This window comes from Spermophilus citellus, assembly GCF_964194105.1.
Source record: "Spermophilus citellus genome assembly, chromosome: 4".
Taxonomy (NCBI): Eukaryota; Metazoa; Chordata; class Mammalia; order Rodentia; family Sciuridae; genus Spermophilus; species Spermophilus citellus.
Window position 1 is genome coordinate 185,152,497 of NC_138185.1, and position 16,035 is coordinate 185,168,531.

The 16,035-nt window shown below is 33.4% G+C and overlaps 1 protein-coding gene across 3 annotated transcripts in view; it reads left to right on the forward strand.

Moving 5' to 3' along the window:
• The window catches only part of STRN3 (striatin 3), a 90,609-nt gene that overhangs the window by 33,017 nt on the left and 41,557 nt on the right, over positions 1 to 16,035 (forward strand). For all 3 annotated transcript variants that reach the window (XM_081293456.1, XM_081293457.1, XM_081293458.1), the window contains exons 2-5: positions 9,049 to 9,152; positions 9,535 to 9,608; positions 12,052 to 12,133; positions 14,827 to 15,000. In XM_081293456.1, coding sequence (XP_081149582.1) covers positions 9,049 to 9,152; positions 9,535 to 9,608; positions 12,052 to 12,133; positions 14,827 to 15,000 — 434 coding nt within the window. The remainder of the gene's footprint in view (positions 1 to 9,048; positions 9,153 to 9,534; positions 9,609 to 12,051; positions 12,134 to 14,826; positions 15,001 to 16,035) is intronic.

Sequence of the window (16,035 nt, forward strand, 5' to 3'; positions counted from 1 at the left end):
CCAAATTTAAGCCTTTTTTTGTCTTATTTATGTTTAGTTTTTTAGATACCTTAAAGATTTTATTAATATTTATCAATGTACTGAAGTAGCAAAATCTTTGCCTTAAAGTGATGCGTACTATTTATCATAGATGAAATCAGTACTTCTGGGTTTGAATTTCTATAAGATATTGTACACAAATGGTCATTCCCTTAATTTATATTTGAGGAAACAGAGCTATGTACTTATGACTTATTTATTCAGCAAACTGAAATATATTGAGTTTTTTTTTTGTTTGTTTGTTTGTTTAACAAATGCCAGTCATTGTTTTGGATGCTAGGAATGTATCTGTGAACAAACAAAAAATCATACTTGCATGGTACTTATATTCTGATAGCATTTGTCTAACTTAACAAATGACAATATAGGAACCATTGATTTGGTTTAATATTCCAAATTTCTTGGTGTGAAACTGGGCTGGCAGATGTTTTTCACCTTGCTTGTTATTCATATAGTTTTTTCAGGCTGCCTAGAGTCTAAGTTAAGAATGCTAACTAATAGGTGAAGTTAATGGTGTCGGTTTAAGGTGTAAGGAGAACTGTGTTAACATTGTGAGATTGTCAGTCCTGGTATATCTGCCCTTAATTTCTCTAGCTAATTTTCTCTCCTTTTCTGTAGAGCAGCTTTATAGTTTGGTAAGTAGTAGAATGCACTGTGGAATAAGATTGCCTGGATTCAGATCAGTGCCTCCACTATTTGTTTTGTGATATTGGGTATGTTACTTTATCTTTGTACTTCGTTTGACATTTTTTGTTAAGAGGGGAGAACAATACCAACTCATAGCACTATTGTAAAATGCAAATACTTATGTGTTTGACACATGGTTATTACTCTTCCTCCTCTTTACTTACAATTCTGAAATTCAAAACATTCAGAAAAGTAAATGATTTTGTTAAGCATTTGGTGGAGAAACCTTACACAATGGTGCCCGCCCCCAACCAGGGATTAAATCCAGGGGTGCTTAACCACTGAGCCCTTTTATATATTTTATTTAGAGACAGGATCTCATGGAGTTATTTAGGGCCATACTTAATTGCTGAGACTGGTTTTGAACTCACAATCATCCTACCCCAGCCTCCTAAGCTGCTGGTATTACAGGTGTGTGCCTCCACACCGGGCTATATTTTTTATTTATTACACTTCACAAAAACTCAGACTGTCTTTTTTGGAGAAATACAAATATGTTTGTGTTATGCCCCAGTTGGCATTAAATGGGGTGTTTTGTAATACTATATGTGTTACTATATGTAATACTACATGTGGTGTATAAGCTCTAGTAACTTTCTGGAATACATCTGGCCACCTGGGCTTTAGTGAAGGAATGTGTCCTGTATTAGGGAAAAATCATACTATTAATACTTTTATTTTTCTCGTACTAATAGTATGTAAAGATCTATAGTAATTTAAGTAGCTTATCTAATCCATTTAATTGCCTTAGTTATTGATTATTAATTATACTTTGAGTTTAAGACATTGATAAATGAATCAAAGCTGTTATTTTTTTGAAAACTTGATAGAAAATGACTTATTTGTAACTTATGAAATTTTAAATATCTCTTGTTTTAGGAAACAGCATCTTAACATAAGTCTGCATAACATAACATAAGCAAGGACATTTTTTCTTCTCTGATCATAAAGTTTGTAAGAACAGTTGTTACTTTATGATAATAATCTTGATTTAGTCAGCATTCTCTTGACACTAACTTCATCCAGTCTTTTCAGTAATAAAAACAGAGCAAATGATAAATGATGAAAGTATTTTAAAAAAGTTCTAATCTTATATATTCTTAAACATTTTATTCTCTTTTCCAAGGTGCATAAATAAGTTATAAGTAATGCAATCCATTTATTCTTAGCAGAATAGAGTGGTTAGATGAGGAGGGAAGTGAATTATGAATATCTGTGTAGAATAATTATCGAGAGAGTTGGGAAACTGTTAGCTGATAGAATGTTTTAAGAGTAAAATTCTGAGGGGAAGTGGCTCTATGCACCTCAAGGTGTGTGTAATTCTGTTATTATTCTTCAGATTCCAAATTGGTGCTTAGACCGGGTTGAACTTCTTTATGTGATGTTTATAACATTTCAAAGATGGTCAAGATGGGGCTGGGATTGTGGCTCAGCGGTAGAGTGCTCGCCTAGCACGGGCAGGACCCAGGTTCCATCCTCAGCACCACATAAAAATAAAGACATTGTGTTGTGTCCATCTACACCTAAAAAATAAATGTAAAAAAAAAAAAAGGTTTGGTCAAGACGTCAGGCAATATGGTTTTAGAGAATACTATTAAAATGGCTTGTTTAATCCCAGAAGTTCATAGGCTAGGGCAGGAGGATCACAAGTTAAAAGCCAGCTTCAGCAACTTAGCGGGGCCCAAAGCAACTTAGGGAGATCTTGTCTCTAAATAACGGGCTGGGGATGTTGTTCAGTGATTAAATACCCCTGGGTTTGAATCCCTGGAACCCCAAAAAAGGCTTGTTCATACCTTGAAAGGGGGGGTGTACTTCTTATATTAATGGGAAACAGGCTTACCCGTGGCATAATGCCTTCAAATGTCAGAATAATGATAATTTGTGGAAATACAGAGTTGCCAATTAAAAGTTGAAAATCCATTGTGCTTTAAACCAATTATTTCTATGTAAAATAATATTTGGATTTTAAAAGATGATTGGAACAGTGGTGGTAGTATTTTGATAATTTATCACCTTGCTTCAGGCTGTGTTATAAATAGAAAAGATAAAAATAAGGTGTTATATTTGCTTCTGGATCTTCAGTGTTTATTAATATTTCTTTTTTCCTTGGAATTATTTTTTTAAAATATTTTTTAGTTATAGATGGACACAATACCTTTATTTTATTTGTTTGTTTATATGTGGTGCTGAGGCTCGAACCCAGGATCTCACACGTGGGAGGCAAGCACTCTACCACTGAGCCACAATGACTGGGGTCAGTCCCTTCCTTGAAATTGTTTACATCAATAAATTAGGATATTTATAAATTAATATATACAATTATATATAAATAATATGTATTATAAATTATACTAATTGCTACAAGCTGAATTTGTATCTTAAAGTTGCTTCCAAACCTAAATTATTTTGAAAGTTTATTTTTTTGAGGGGGTTACTGGGAAGTAAACCAGGGGCTACATACCACTGAGATATACCCCCAGTCCTCTTTATCTTTTATTTTGAAACAGGCTTTTGCTCAGTTACTTAGGGTCTCCTTAAATTGCTCAGGCTGGCCTCAAATTTGCCATCTTCCTGCTTCAGTCTCCGTGTCTGTCTGAAGGTTTCTTTTTTAAGTCCTTGGATGTTAAAGTTTGCTCCTTAATGGTGTTGCAGTTCCTAGTTTTTCTCATTTTTTTAATAACTGCTGAAGTGTTCTAAAAAATCATTAAATAAAAAAAAAAACTAAAATCATTTGCATTCATTATTAGCCCCCCCCCCCATTAAACCCAGAGGTGCTTTACTACTGAGCTACCTCTCTAGACCTTTTTATATTTTTATTTTGAGTCAGGGCCTCACTAAGTTTTTGAGGCTGACCTTGAATTTATGAGCCTCTTGCTTCAGCCTCCTGTGTCACTGGGATTACAGGCATGTGTCACTGCACCTGCCAATTAAATAATTTAACATAAGAAAAAATTTGCAGTAGAACAAATTTAGTAATTTAATTTCTCGTTTTAGTCAAGATTCTGTTATTTTAGAAGTGAAAACTACCCTAGTTGTGAATCAGATTTAGGATGATAACCAGTTAAATCAATGTTATAAGTTTTGCACTGGTGACATCTAGTGGTCTTTCAATTAAAAATAATCTGCTGTCAAAATGTCAGTAAATACCAAGTATTCTCATGGGATAATCATGTGCTGATTATTGAAAAGTTTGGGTATTATATAAAATAGTTCCCAGTGAGCACCTTTGCCTGCATTCAAAGAAAGAGAAAATCAGCAAAAAAAAAGTTCCTCTGAATTATCAACTGAAATTTTGATTATTGACTCAGTACCCTTATAGTTAAAAGTGTATTTTTATTGCCTAGTGACTGTCTTGGTAGGTTTTCGATTTCTAAGAATTAGTTCATTTCATTTGTGTTATCTAGTTTGTTAGTGTACAAGTGTTAATAGACCCTCTTATAATTTTTTTATTTGTGTAGAATTGATAGTAATGTTTCCTTCTATTTCTCATTTTAGTAACTTAAAAATCTTTTGTGTTTTTTCTTAGTCTAGATAAAGATTTATCTATTTTGTTAGTCCTTTTTGATTTTTATAATCTCTTTAATTTATTTATTCTCTGATCTTTTAGTTCCCTCCTTCTGCTAACTTTAAGTTTGTTTTTCTAGCTCTTTAAATAGTGAAGTTAGGTTAATTTAAGCTCTGTTTATATTTTATTCATTTATTAATTTATTTACTCTGTGTGTGTGTGTGTGTGTGTGTGTGTGTGTGTGTGTGTGTTTGGTATGGAGAACTTAACCACTGAGCGGAACCCTCAGCCTTTTTTGTATTTAGAGATAGGGCCTCATTGAGTTGCTTAGATTGTTGAGGCTGGTTTTGAACTCCTGATCCTCCTGCCTCAGCCTCTTGAGCTCTGTTTTTTTTTTTTTTTTTTTTTTTTTTTTTTTTTTTTTTTTTACTTTTTAGTTATAGGTGGACACAATATCTTTATTTTATTTTTATGTGATGCTGAGGATCAAACTTAGTGCCTCACGCACGCTAAACTAGCGCCTAAGCTCTGTTTTTTAATATAAGCATTTATAGCTATAAATTTCCACTTTAATTCTATTTTTGTTGCATTCCATAAGTTTTGGTATGTTTCTGTTTTCATTCATCTGCTCCCTAACTTCAGTTAAGAATTCTTCTTTGATCTGTTATTTTAATTTCCACAAATTTGTGAATTTCTTATTTTCTTTGTTATTAATTTCTAACTTTGTCTTGTTATGGTTGGAAAAAATACTTGGGTATCTTTTAAAAGCTATTGAGCTTTTTGTGTGTGTGTGTGTGTGAGAGTGTTGGTACTGAGAATTGAGTTCAGGGGCACTTAACCACTGAGCTACATCCCCAGTCCCAGAATCTGGCTAAATTGCTGAGGCTGGCCTCCTAGCAATCCTTCTGTCTCTCTGAGTCTCTAGGATTAGCATGTGTACCACCACATCTGGTTAAAAGCTATTGAGATTTAATTTGTTGTTTAATATATCCTGGAGAATGTCCCAGGTACACTTGAGAAGAATGCATATTCTTTTGTTGGGTAAGTGTTCTTCATATGTGTGTTAGAATTAGTTGATCAATTATATTGTTCAAATACTCTTATTTCTTTACTTTTTGGTTGTCCTGTCCATTATTGTGAGTGGGACATTGAGGCATCCAGCTGTTTCTGTCTCCAGTTCTGTCTTTTTTTCCTTCATATGCCACATTTTACTACCGAATCATTGCAGGCCCACCCCCCAAAAAGTGGGATGTGACCATTATGGGAAGCCCTTTGTTAGAGAGAGAGAGAGAACAAACTGTGCCTGTATTACCTAAAAATAATTTATTACTAAACTGCCCTTAATGCAAGATTAGGTGTTCCAAATATTCATGAATATATGTTTTTTTTTAAAACAATCACTTTAGAACATTTTCATCACCCCAAAACGAACCCTGTATCTATGAGCAGTCACTCTTTTTTTTTTTTTAATATTTATTTTTTAGTTTTTGTTTTCGGCGGGCACAACATCTTTGTATGTGGTGCTGAGGATCGAACCCGGGCCGCACGCATGCCAGGCGAGCGTGCTACCGCTTGAGCCACATCCCCAGCCCCATGAATATATGTTAATATGGTGACAATGATTATACCATGAAATACTGTTACCATTGGGCTATCCAGTTGAAGTCCAGGTTCTTGGTGTCCTGAACAAAGAATTTGAGGAAGACACACAGAAGTAATAGCGAAACATAGATTTATTGAAAGTGAATATAGCACTCAGAATGGATTGGCCCAGTGAAGAGATGCTCAAGGACCCAACGTCTGGAAATAAGGGGCCTTATATGCTAAACTGTGGAGCAATCTCTTCCCTTTACTGACCTGATAGAAGATGATCTTCCCCTATTTGTTCTCATTGGTTACCTTATGATACCCGATTAGAATATTTTCCAATTTTACCCCCATTGGTTACTTCAGAAAACCTAATTAGAATCCTGCCTACTGTATCCCCATTGGTCATTTTAAAATTGCAACCTGTGGCGGAAGTTGTCATGGTAATGGGGTTTATTGTAACCAGCAACTGGACTCTGCTTCCTCCCTTGAGCCCCAGCTGCTTCTTTCTTATATTTTGTGTCTGTCATCTTGGTGTCTTTAAACTCTAGCCTAACAGTATGGTGTTTTTGTTGTATGTTATTACTTGTGTGTAAATGTTTATTGTTGTGAAATTTTCTTTCTGTATTGGACATCATATATTGTATTAATATATTTTGGTCTCACGACCTTTTTTGATTGAAAGTTGTTTAGTATAGAAAGTTGGTAGGCTTTTATAGGAATATATTAGGCTTTATGGGCCACAAAGGATCTATATTGCCTCTTTTTCTTTGTATGATATTGTATGGCATTTTAAAAATGTTAACATTTTCAGTTCTAGGATTGTCCAGAATAAATTTTTAAGTAGGTTACTAGTCACTGCTTTATCTTTAAAAGAAGGTTTTGTGTGTGTGTGTGTTTTAATTGTAATGAATTTGAAGTTCATTCTTCTATGGTTGATGTTTTTATCTTGGTCAAGCAATCTCTCAATGTTAGATCATGAAATGTATGTATATCCTAAAAGCATTATTGTTTTGCCTTCACATTTACGTCTGTAATCCTTCTACTATACTATATAGAAGTAAATTTTAAGTTTTTCCTTATAGGGTACTCTGTAAGCACTGCTTAAAGTGACCATTCTGCTCTGTCATAATTCAGAATCATGTGACCTTCTATACTTGGTTTCTGGGTTTTCTCTCTCTTGTATGTTTTTCTATCCATATATCAATTATTATCTTAATTTCTGTAGATTTTATAATACATCTTAGTATCTGGTGGAGTAAGGTTTACCACCTCAGTTTTTATAATCGTGGCTGTTTTTGGCAATTGGAATTCTTTGTGAATTTTATAATTCGTGATTTTATAACTCAAGTTCTATAACCCCCCCACGTGTATATTTAGAATTTGATTGGAATTAAATCTTTTGAGTGTGGGTGAAAATTGATGGTTTTATAGTAATGAGTCTGCTAGTCCATTTAGCTTCTATTTATTGCTATTTTTAAATTTCCAAAGTTTCTATGTGGAGATCATACATGTTTGTGTTATTCCTAAGTACACTTTTAAAAAAATATTTTTTAGTTGTAGTTGGACACAATAGCTTTATTTATTTATTTTTATATGGTGCTGAGGATCAAACCCAGTGCCTCGCAAATGCTAGGTGAGAGCTCTAACGTTGAGCCACAACCCCAGCCCCTCACTTGTATTTTTTTGATGCCATTGTAATATGGTTTTTTAGGTTGCTTTTCTTTTTTAAAGTGTTTATTTGCAGAGATGATGCTATTAATGGTATGTTATAACCTATAAGAATAACTGGAAAGTCCATTGTTATCTTTCACTGAGTGCTAAATCTGCTTTTATTTGATCATTATTATAACTGTTGGATACAACCTTTACATTTTCAGTTGAAGTACCTTCTAAATATTTGGTGATAAAGGGTCATAAGGTCAGTTCTAGCCCTTGTGACTTCTATTTCATCTGCTTCGCCTCCCCACATATCCTGGTTAAACCATGTTCTTTTGAAGTTTTATTTTAATAAGTTCTCACCTTTAACTAGTCCTATATTCTCATCTGTTATCTACCTTTAACTCCCTCATTTTGGGATTCTTACTTTTTGTGTATGGTTTGTGCTTGTTTAATTTACTGTATTCTCTAAATATGGATGGTTAGAAATAGAAAATAAATTTTCACAACACTCTATAAAAGATTTTAATAGGATGTATAACTTAACTACAGTGTAATATTTTTTTAATCTTTCAGAAGACATTATGACTTTAACTTAGTTTGTAATGCTGCTTGACTGAAAGCGGCATTGCGAAGTCAAAGTCATAGTTTTGTTTTGTGGTGCTGGGGATTGAATCCAGGGCCTTGTGCATGGGAGGCAAGCATTCTACCAACTGAGCTATATCCTCAGCCCCAGTAACTACTTCTTAAGCAGAAGTTTCTTTCAGCTTTTTCTACTAGTAATCATAGATTACTTTATGAGACCTGAAAATTGAAGTCACATAAAGAACGTGATTCATTTTGTAAAAATGTCTATATAGCAAAAAAGTTCTATCAGTCTTTCTGGAAACATGTATTTTACCTTTTGTCCATAGCTTAAGAGACAGTAAGTGCTAATCATGCCAATCTTTTTTTTTTTTTTTTTTTTTTTTTTTTTAAGGATCTTAGACTACGAGGTTCTGAATCTTTACCATTCTTTTTAGACCTTTATTTTTATTTGGATGCTTGAAATCAATACATCCTAACTTTATGTGTTAAGTAAACTTCTACCTGAATTCATTTGCTTTGATTCCATGTTCAGTGAAATTTAATTTTTTTTGACAAATATAATGATTGTTTGGCTAAGTATCTTTCTTATATGAACAGACACACCATGTGAAAGTTGGTTTTGTTGTGATATATTCATAATGGTGAATATTCCTATATGATGCCAGTTTCTTTAAACATTATTCTGTAGTGTAGAGTCAGATATGGTGGAAAGGGCAAGAAGAAGGTAAAGAGGTGATTTCCTTTGAAGAATGTGTAAAGATGAAATATTATTATTAATTAATATTAATAATAATAACAACCCTAAAAGAATATAAGTAAATAACTAATTTATAGTTGTCTTTACTTTTGAGGTGATTGTGTTATCTGACAAAGTAAAGATGAATTTTTAATCTTGGTGTCATGAGTAAGAATGTAGAAGTTTGCACTTGTTTTCCCTTTTTTAGTTCCCTATGTATGCTTAAGTACATCTTTTATTTTTTTAGGCACGGATAGCATTTTTACAAGGAGAAAGAAAAGGTCAAGAGAATTTGAAGAAGGATTTAGTAAGAAGAATAAAGATGTTAGAATATGCATTAAAACAAGAAAGGTATGTGTGCCTCACTTCCTTGTATGAATAAAGTAAACATATTATTCGCATGTATACTGTTGAAGAATACATTTGAAAGCTTTTTGAAAGGTTTTAAGCTTTGCCCAAATACAAGATGACATTTTTATTCGATTCATATGAGGAAAAAGAAAAACATTAAAATAGTTAAATTGAAATAATATTTTTTAAAGACCAGGAAAAATTTATCTTTTTTCATGTGGATGTATTTGTTACTTTTTGTTATCTTTAAAATAGTGTTCTTTGCAAATAAACTTTTAAGATAACATTCATACTAGATTTTGTTATTGGAGTAATGTATAGCAGAGCCACCTGTAGAAAAGGAAGTAATTTTTCTTTTACCAATTTATTATTAAATTTTCAGGGCAAAATATCATAAATTAAAGTATGGCACAGAACTGAACCAAGGTGATTTGAAAATGCCAACCTTTGAATCAGGTAAACTTGATTCTTATTTCTTTTTTTATTAAGCTTGTTTTTAAATAGCAGACATGTTTTTTACATTCATTTTGCTTTGATGATTGACTATTGTGAATTGTCTAAAATTGGGAGAAAATATTAGAAGAATAAAAATCAGTAGTTTTGATCTACATCTTAATCCTGAGGTTACTTGTTCTGTTTTCTGTGGATTGAAAACCTGTGTGAAACTGTGAATGCATTTTGGTAGTAGTTAGAACTGAAAAGGTACTAAAGTGTTCATTTTGTATCTATAGGCAATTTTTCCTCCATTGTATGTGAGCTTATATTTCTGTTGTTATTTAAAAAGCCTTTTTTTTTTAATGGATGGAAATTGAGAAATCATGCTGAGTGAAATAAGCAAGCCAGACTCAGAAAATCAAAGATCTAATGTTTTCTCTAATATGTGGAAGCAAAATAAGGGGCAGGGTTGCAAAGGCAGGGGCAAATATCGTAAGTATATAGGGAAATCAGTGGAGATGGAGAGGGAGGGAAGCAGGATGGGAAAGGGGAAGAAATGAGGAATGAATTTATCAAAAATCAAGTTATGTGCATCTATAATTATACCACAAGGAATTTCACCTTTATGTATATGTAGAAAGCACCAATCAAAAATAAATAAAGAAAAAGAGAGACTTCTGACAATAGGGTCAACAAGAAGGCTATATGACTACTCGGAATGTAAAAGCAAAGTCTACCATGTAGTCTGTCCCTGTCTTTATCTGTAAAATGAATTTTCACAAGAACAGGTACCTGCCTGGCTCAAAGCCAGCTTAGCTTCTGTTGAGAGCTATAGACCCTTTATTGTTTAAGCCAGTTTGAGCTTTATTCTTTTATTTGCAGTCAGCGCTGTCCTAACTGATAACCAGACACAGTCTGATAAACTAATAAAGAAGTCTAAAAAAAAATAATAAAATAAATAAATAAAGGAGTAAAAGGAAGATCAGTACAGTAGAGGAAAGAGGGATAAGGTAGGGAATGGGGACTGAAATGCAGTAAATCAAATTCCATGCATATATGATTTTGTCAAACTGAACCCAACTTCTCATAAAAAAAAAAAAACATCTTGGGGGACAGATATTCTTTTCTTTTTCCCCCACCCCAAAGGTGCTTAACTATTGAGCCACAACAACAATCCTTTTTAAATTTCATTTTGAGATAGGCCCTTACTAAGTTTAGGGCCCTGCTAAATTGGTGAAGCCAACCTTGAACTTGTGATCCTCCTCAGCCTGGGATTACAGGCATGTACCACCACGCCCAGCAGTATTTTTTTTTAAGCCAATTTTCTTCTCCTGTGGTGGTAATGTGTGATTTAAAAAATAAACCAGGGCTGGGGTTGTGGCTCAGTAGAAGAGTGCTCACCTAGCATACGTGAGGCACTGGGTTCGATCCTCAGCACCACATAAAAACGAAATAAAGATATTTTAAAAAATAAAATAAACCAAATGTTATAAATAGAAAGGTAGGTAGGGAGGCTATTAGATTGGAGTAATTATTTTTACAAATCAGGAATTGCTTGTGTATGAGGGAAGAAGGAGAAGATACTAACAGAGAGTGTTAGGGTTAGAGAAGTAATGCCTGCATAGTATATTTAGACTCTGAGAAGTCTAGGAGCCTAATAACCATGAGCCATTCTAATAGTTCTTAACAGTAAGTGTGGGGATTGGTTTTGCAAGCTCTTCTCTTCTTCACAGTGTCTTTATTTTTAAAATGGGAATTTATGGGAAAACATTTCTATAATGTTAATACCAAATAGTTAAATTTCACTCTACAGATACTTGAGAGTTTAATTCACTTGAAATTACACTTAGGTATTAAACTAACTTTCTTGCTTGCTTCCTTTTCCTCTTTCTTGGCTGAGAATTGAACCCAGGATATCACTCTACTTAAACTTTAAAAATGCATATGCTTTGTTATCTAAGATTAAAATGTGGCTCTTTACCTATTGTAAAAACTATTCTCTGGTTTAATTTTTAGTTCTAAAAGTGAAATTGGCTAGAAAAAGTCTTGTGATATAGACTTAAGGTCTATTGATATAAACTCAAAATTCTGTTATTCATTATTTTATATGTACTCAGTATCTTGCCTATTGATTTTGAATAGCTTATGTAATACAGCTTTTTTATTTCAAAGGCATTTAATGAAGTTGAATTCTCATTGTTTAAAAAAAAATTCCTTATAACATATCGTCTCAAAGCTGGAGCCTTTGATTTTTGATCCTCATAGTAATAAAGTATACCTGTATTTTCTAGTTTTAAAATCATTACCATAAGTGAGAGACACATAGTAATCATACTTTTGATTTTTTTCAGATCCTTTACAAATGTTTAAGTCTGTTTTGGTAGGACTTTATCCTTAAGATAAAGTCCTACCAATATTTTTAAAAGTTAATAATGTGTGTAAAACTTTTTTTCTTAATATTTAGAAGAAACCAAAGACACAGAGGCTCCCTCAGTACCTCAGAATAGCCAGTTAACATGGAAGCAAGGCAGACAGCTGTTAAGACAGTGAGTAATGGTTTATTTTCAGTTCTCTTTAAGGAACTAGACATGAAAGTGCTTACACTGAGTCCTTTTACAAGTAAAAATTATTTAATTGTAGTGGAACAGTGTGTATGTTTTTCATATTGGTTCTTTGTTGTTTTGTAGATACTTTGAAATTTTTAAAGTTTGTTTCCTTCAAGTTTTAGGGTGTTGTTGATTTCTTATTGCAGGGTAGACTGTCTAAAAGACTGGGTGACTTAAAGTTCAGAACATAAACAATATAGAGTTCATATTTACAGAATCCCTCTAATCCTTTCACTACAAATTTCACATATTTGGTTTCTCTTTAGAGTCAGGATATGACTGGTTTAGAGAAGGAGTTTAGCTGGTTAACTGAATCTTTTCAAAAGTGGCTTGCCAAATCATCCTTAGAACAATTTTCGAGGAAACTTTTTCTTTTTTCTTTTTTTGAGAGAGAGAGAATTTTTTAATATTTATTTTTTATTCTCGGCGGACACAACATCTTTGTTGGTATGTGGTGCTGAGGATCGAACCCGGGCCGCACGCATGCCAGGCGAGCGCGCTACCGCTTGAGCCACATCCCCAGCCCTCGAGGAAACTTTTTCATGTTTTAATTCTTTGCAATGTTAGAGTTATCTGTGGCAAATCCTGTTTATTATTTCTTACCTAGTTTTTCTTTTCTTTTTTTTTGAGAGAGAATTTTTTAATATTTATTTTTTGGTTTTTGGTGGACACAACATCTTTATTTTATTTTTATGTGGTGCTGAGGATCGAACCCAGCACCCCGCACATGCCAGGTGAGCACACTACCACTTGAGCCATATCCCCAGCCCAGTTTTTCTTTTTTTTTATATTTTGAAAGCTGGTACTTTCGCCCTGCTTTTACAGTTACTGAACTCTTTTGGTTCTGGACATCTATGCCTTCTTCTTATTAACCCTTTGAAGTGTTGTCAGATCCCAAACTACTCTACTGCTTCATAATCTGTATAGTCATTAAGTATTCTACCTGTCTCACTGTGGTTGCCATGTTATTTATATTACCTTAATATTTAAGTCCTTGACTATTTCACTTCCCTTTTTATCTCTTCTGTCTGTGGTTGCTTTTTTTTTAATATTTATTTTTTAGTTATAGGTGGACATAATATCTTTATTTCATTTTTATTGGTGCTGAGGTTTGAACCCAGTGCCTCACCTGTGCTAGGCGAGTACTCTACCACTGAGCCACAACCCCAGCCCCTGTGGTTGCTATATTTCTATTTCCTTAGCTCTAGCTTAGACCTCATGATCCATCACCAACATGGTACTAGTAGTACCATTTTGCTGCCTACTGGTCACCCCTTCCTCACCATTTTATTATACCTACCTTAAAACCTCATCCTAGTTTATCTGCTTGTTCTCAAGGGTAGTTTATTTCCAAGGTCTTCCTTCCTGTTCATTTCTTAGCTTCAGAAGAATGTCAAATGGAAAACAGATTAAACAGCTATCACAGCATATTCAAGAGTCTTTTGTTGTTGTTCATACTTAATTGTCTTGGAAGCAATTGACATTACTCCTTTTTGAAACTTTTAGTTTTGCTCCTGTGACATCACTCTCTCCTATCATTTGTCCCCCCTCTTATTTCTCAAGTATTTTCATTTTCCTTTGATATTTTCTTACTTTTCTAGCACTTGAGATTTCTATGGGTTTGGGCAGATTTTCTTTTCTTACTTATGCTTATTCTTTGGGTGATTTCAGTTAAATCCATAGCTTTAAAATACCATCAAAGACTAATGACCCAAATATGTATAGCCAGTTCAAGCTTTTCTGAGCTTTCTTTCTTGGTGTGGTTGAATGAACCCAGAACCTTGTGCATTCTTCTAAGCTATGGATCTATGTTCCTAATAAATTGTCATTTGATTTTTTTTTTTTAATGGATACCTCATAAGCCAGATTCTGACTCTGTATTCTCTGTTTCATTGAATGGAACCATCAGCCAGTCAGAAACCTGAAAATCTTTCATTTTACTGGCATGTTTATTTGTGAATTGAGTCATGAAGATTAGATCTTATTTTTCTCATGTTTATTCTCCTCCATTTTTAGTTCATTCTTTGTTGGTGACCTAACCAATCTCCATTTGTCACAACAAGTCATTTAAAACTCATTATCTATGTGTCATGATCTGTTCCTTTCTTCTTTTCAGTCTAAGTTAAATATCCTGGTTTAATAAGAGAAAGTTCGAAAAACCACAGAACTAGAGAAATACTACCAAATTTTACATACCAGAAGGAAAATGAGCCTGTCCATCAATCTCTAGTTATGATGTCTAGGTTTAAACTGTAGCATGCCACTCTTTGAAGGTTCAGTGTCACTTATTCTTTATTACTTCTTGGACATTAAAAATATTTACATCCACATGCATGTACACATCTCATCAACTGCTAAAAGCTTTTTAAGGCACTAGGACTTTTTAGGTTTCAGTATAATTGGCCCTTAATCAATGTTGGCCATGCCATGAGTTTTCTTATTTACATTTTGGTTTGTAGTTGGCTTAGTTCTCTTACAGATGAACTAAAACTGTTTATAGAGAAGAAAGATGTTGAAACAAAGAGTATATTTATAGAATTATGGTTTTTTCCCAAAATTATTTGATAGGATTTTAAGATTGGCAGCTGTTAGTGTTTGGGATTTAATATTTTTAATTTTTAATTCGCTTATAGGTACCTTCAGGAAGTAGGTTACACAGATACAATATTAGATGTACGGTCTCAGCGGGTAAGGTCATTACTTGGACTCTCTAATTCAGAACCAAATGGATCAGTAGAAACAAAGAACTTAGAACAAATCCTGAATGGTGGTGAATCTCCGAAGCAAAAAGGACAAGAAATCAAAAGGTATGATTTACACTGTAGGCTACCATTGTTTAATTGGTACTATAAATTTCTTTAGCTCCTTGTTATTAAACTGTTAACAGTTTTTAAAGCACATGGAGTTCAGATATAAAAATACCCCACCCCACCCCCAAATGGTACCATAGGCAAGTAAATTTTGTACTTGGGTGCTTTTAAAGTTTCTCTTTGTTAAAGTTTGTGCCAAGAGAAATGACTCCGGTTTGGAAATAGGTACAGAGTTAAAATGCAGATTCGAGATTAATTTCATGAAGTTCAGAGATATTTTAACATCCTGATTTTAAGTGTCTGCTAGAGTATTTAAATTGTAGTGTTACTCTTCCACTAGAATGAGCAATGGTTATTTAGATAGTAGTGTGAAAGAAAAAAGACTATATTTTGTTTGAACTACCATATACATATTTTTTAAAGAAAAATACCTTTGTTGAGATTATTCACATACTAAACAATTCACACATTGAAGGAATGTAACTTAATAGTTTTTAGACTATTCAAGAGTTGTTCGGTCTAAGTTTAAAACATTTTCATCACCCTAAAAACAAAACCTGTATCTATTAATTGTCACTTTCCATTCTCCCTTACCCTCCATTGTAGACAAATAGTCTACTTATTATTTCTTTAGATTTGGATGTTCTGGATATTTCATACAAATTGTCTTTTGTGAATCATCTATAAGCATAATATTTTCAAAGTTCATCCATGTATAACATGCACCAGTACTTTATTCCTTTTTATTGCTGAATAGCATTTCATTTTGTGGATGATAATAGCATGTTTTGTTTTATGTATTATCCAGTGGAAGGGCATGTGGATTGTTTTCACATCGGGAAATGCTGAATAACTTTGAGGAACTGCCAAACTTTTCCAGAGTGGCTGCACTATTTTACATTCATATCAGCAGTGCTATAAAGGTTTTGGTTCTTATTGTCTGTCTACCAGATATGCTTTTGATTTATAGAAACTTCATCAATGCAAGAAGTCAAGCAGTGAAACGTCTTTCATTTTTTACCATGTTATTCT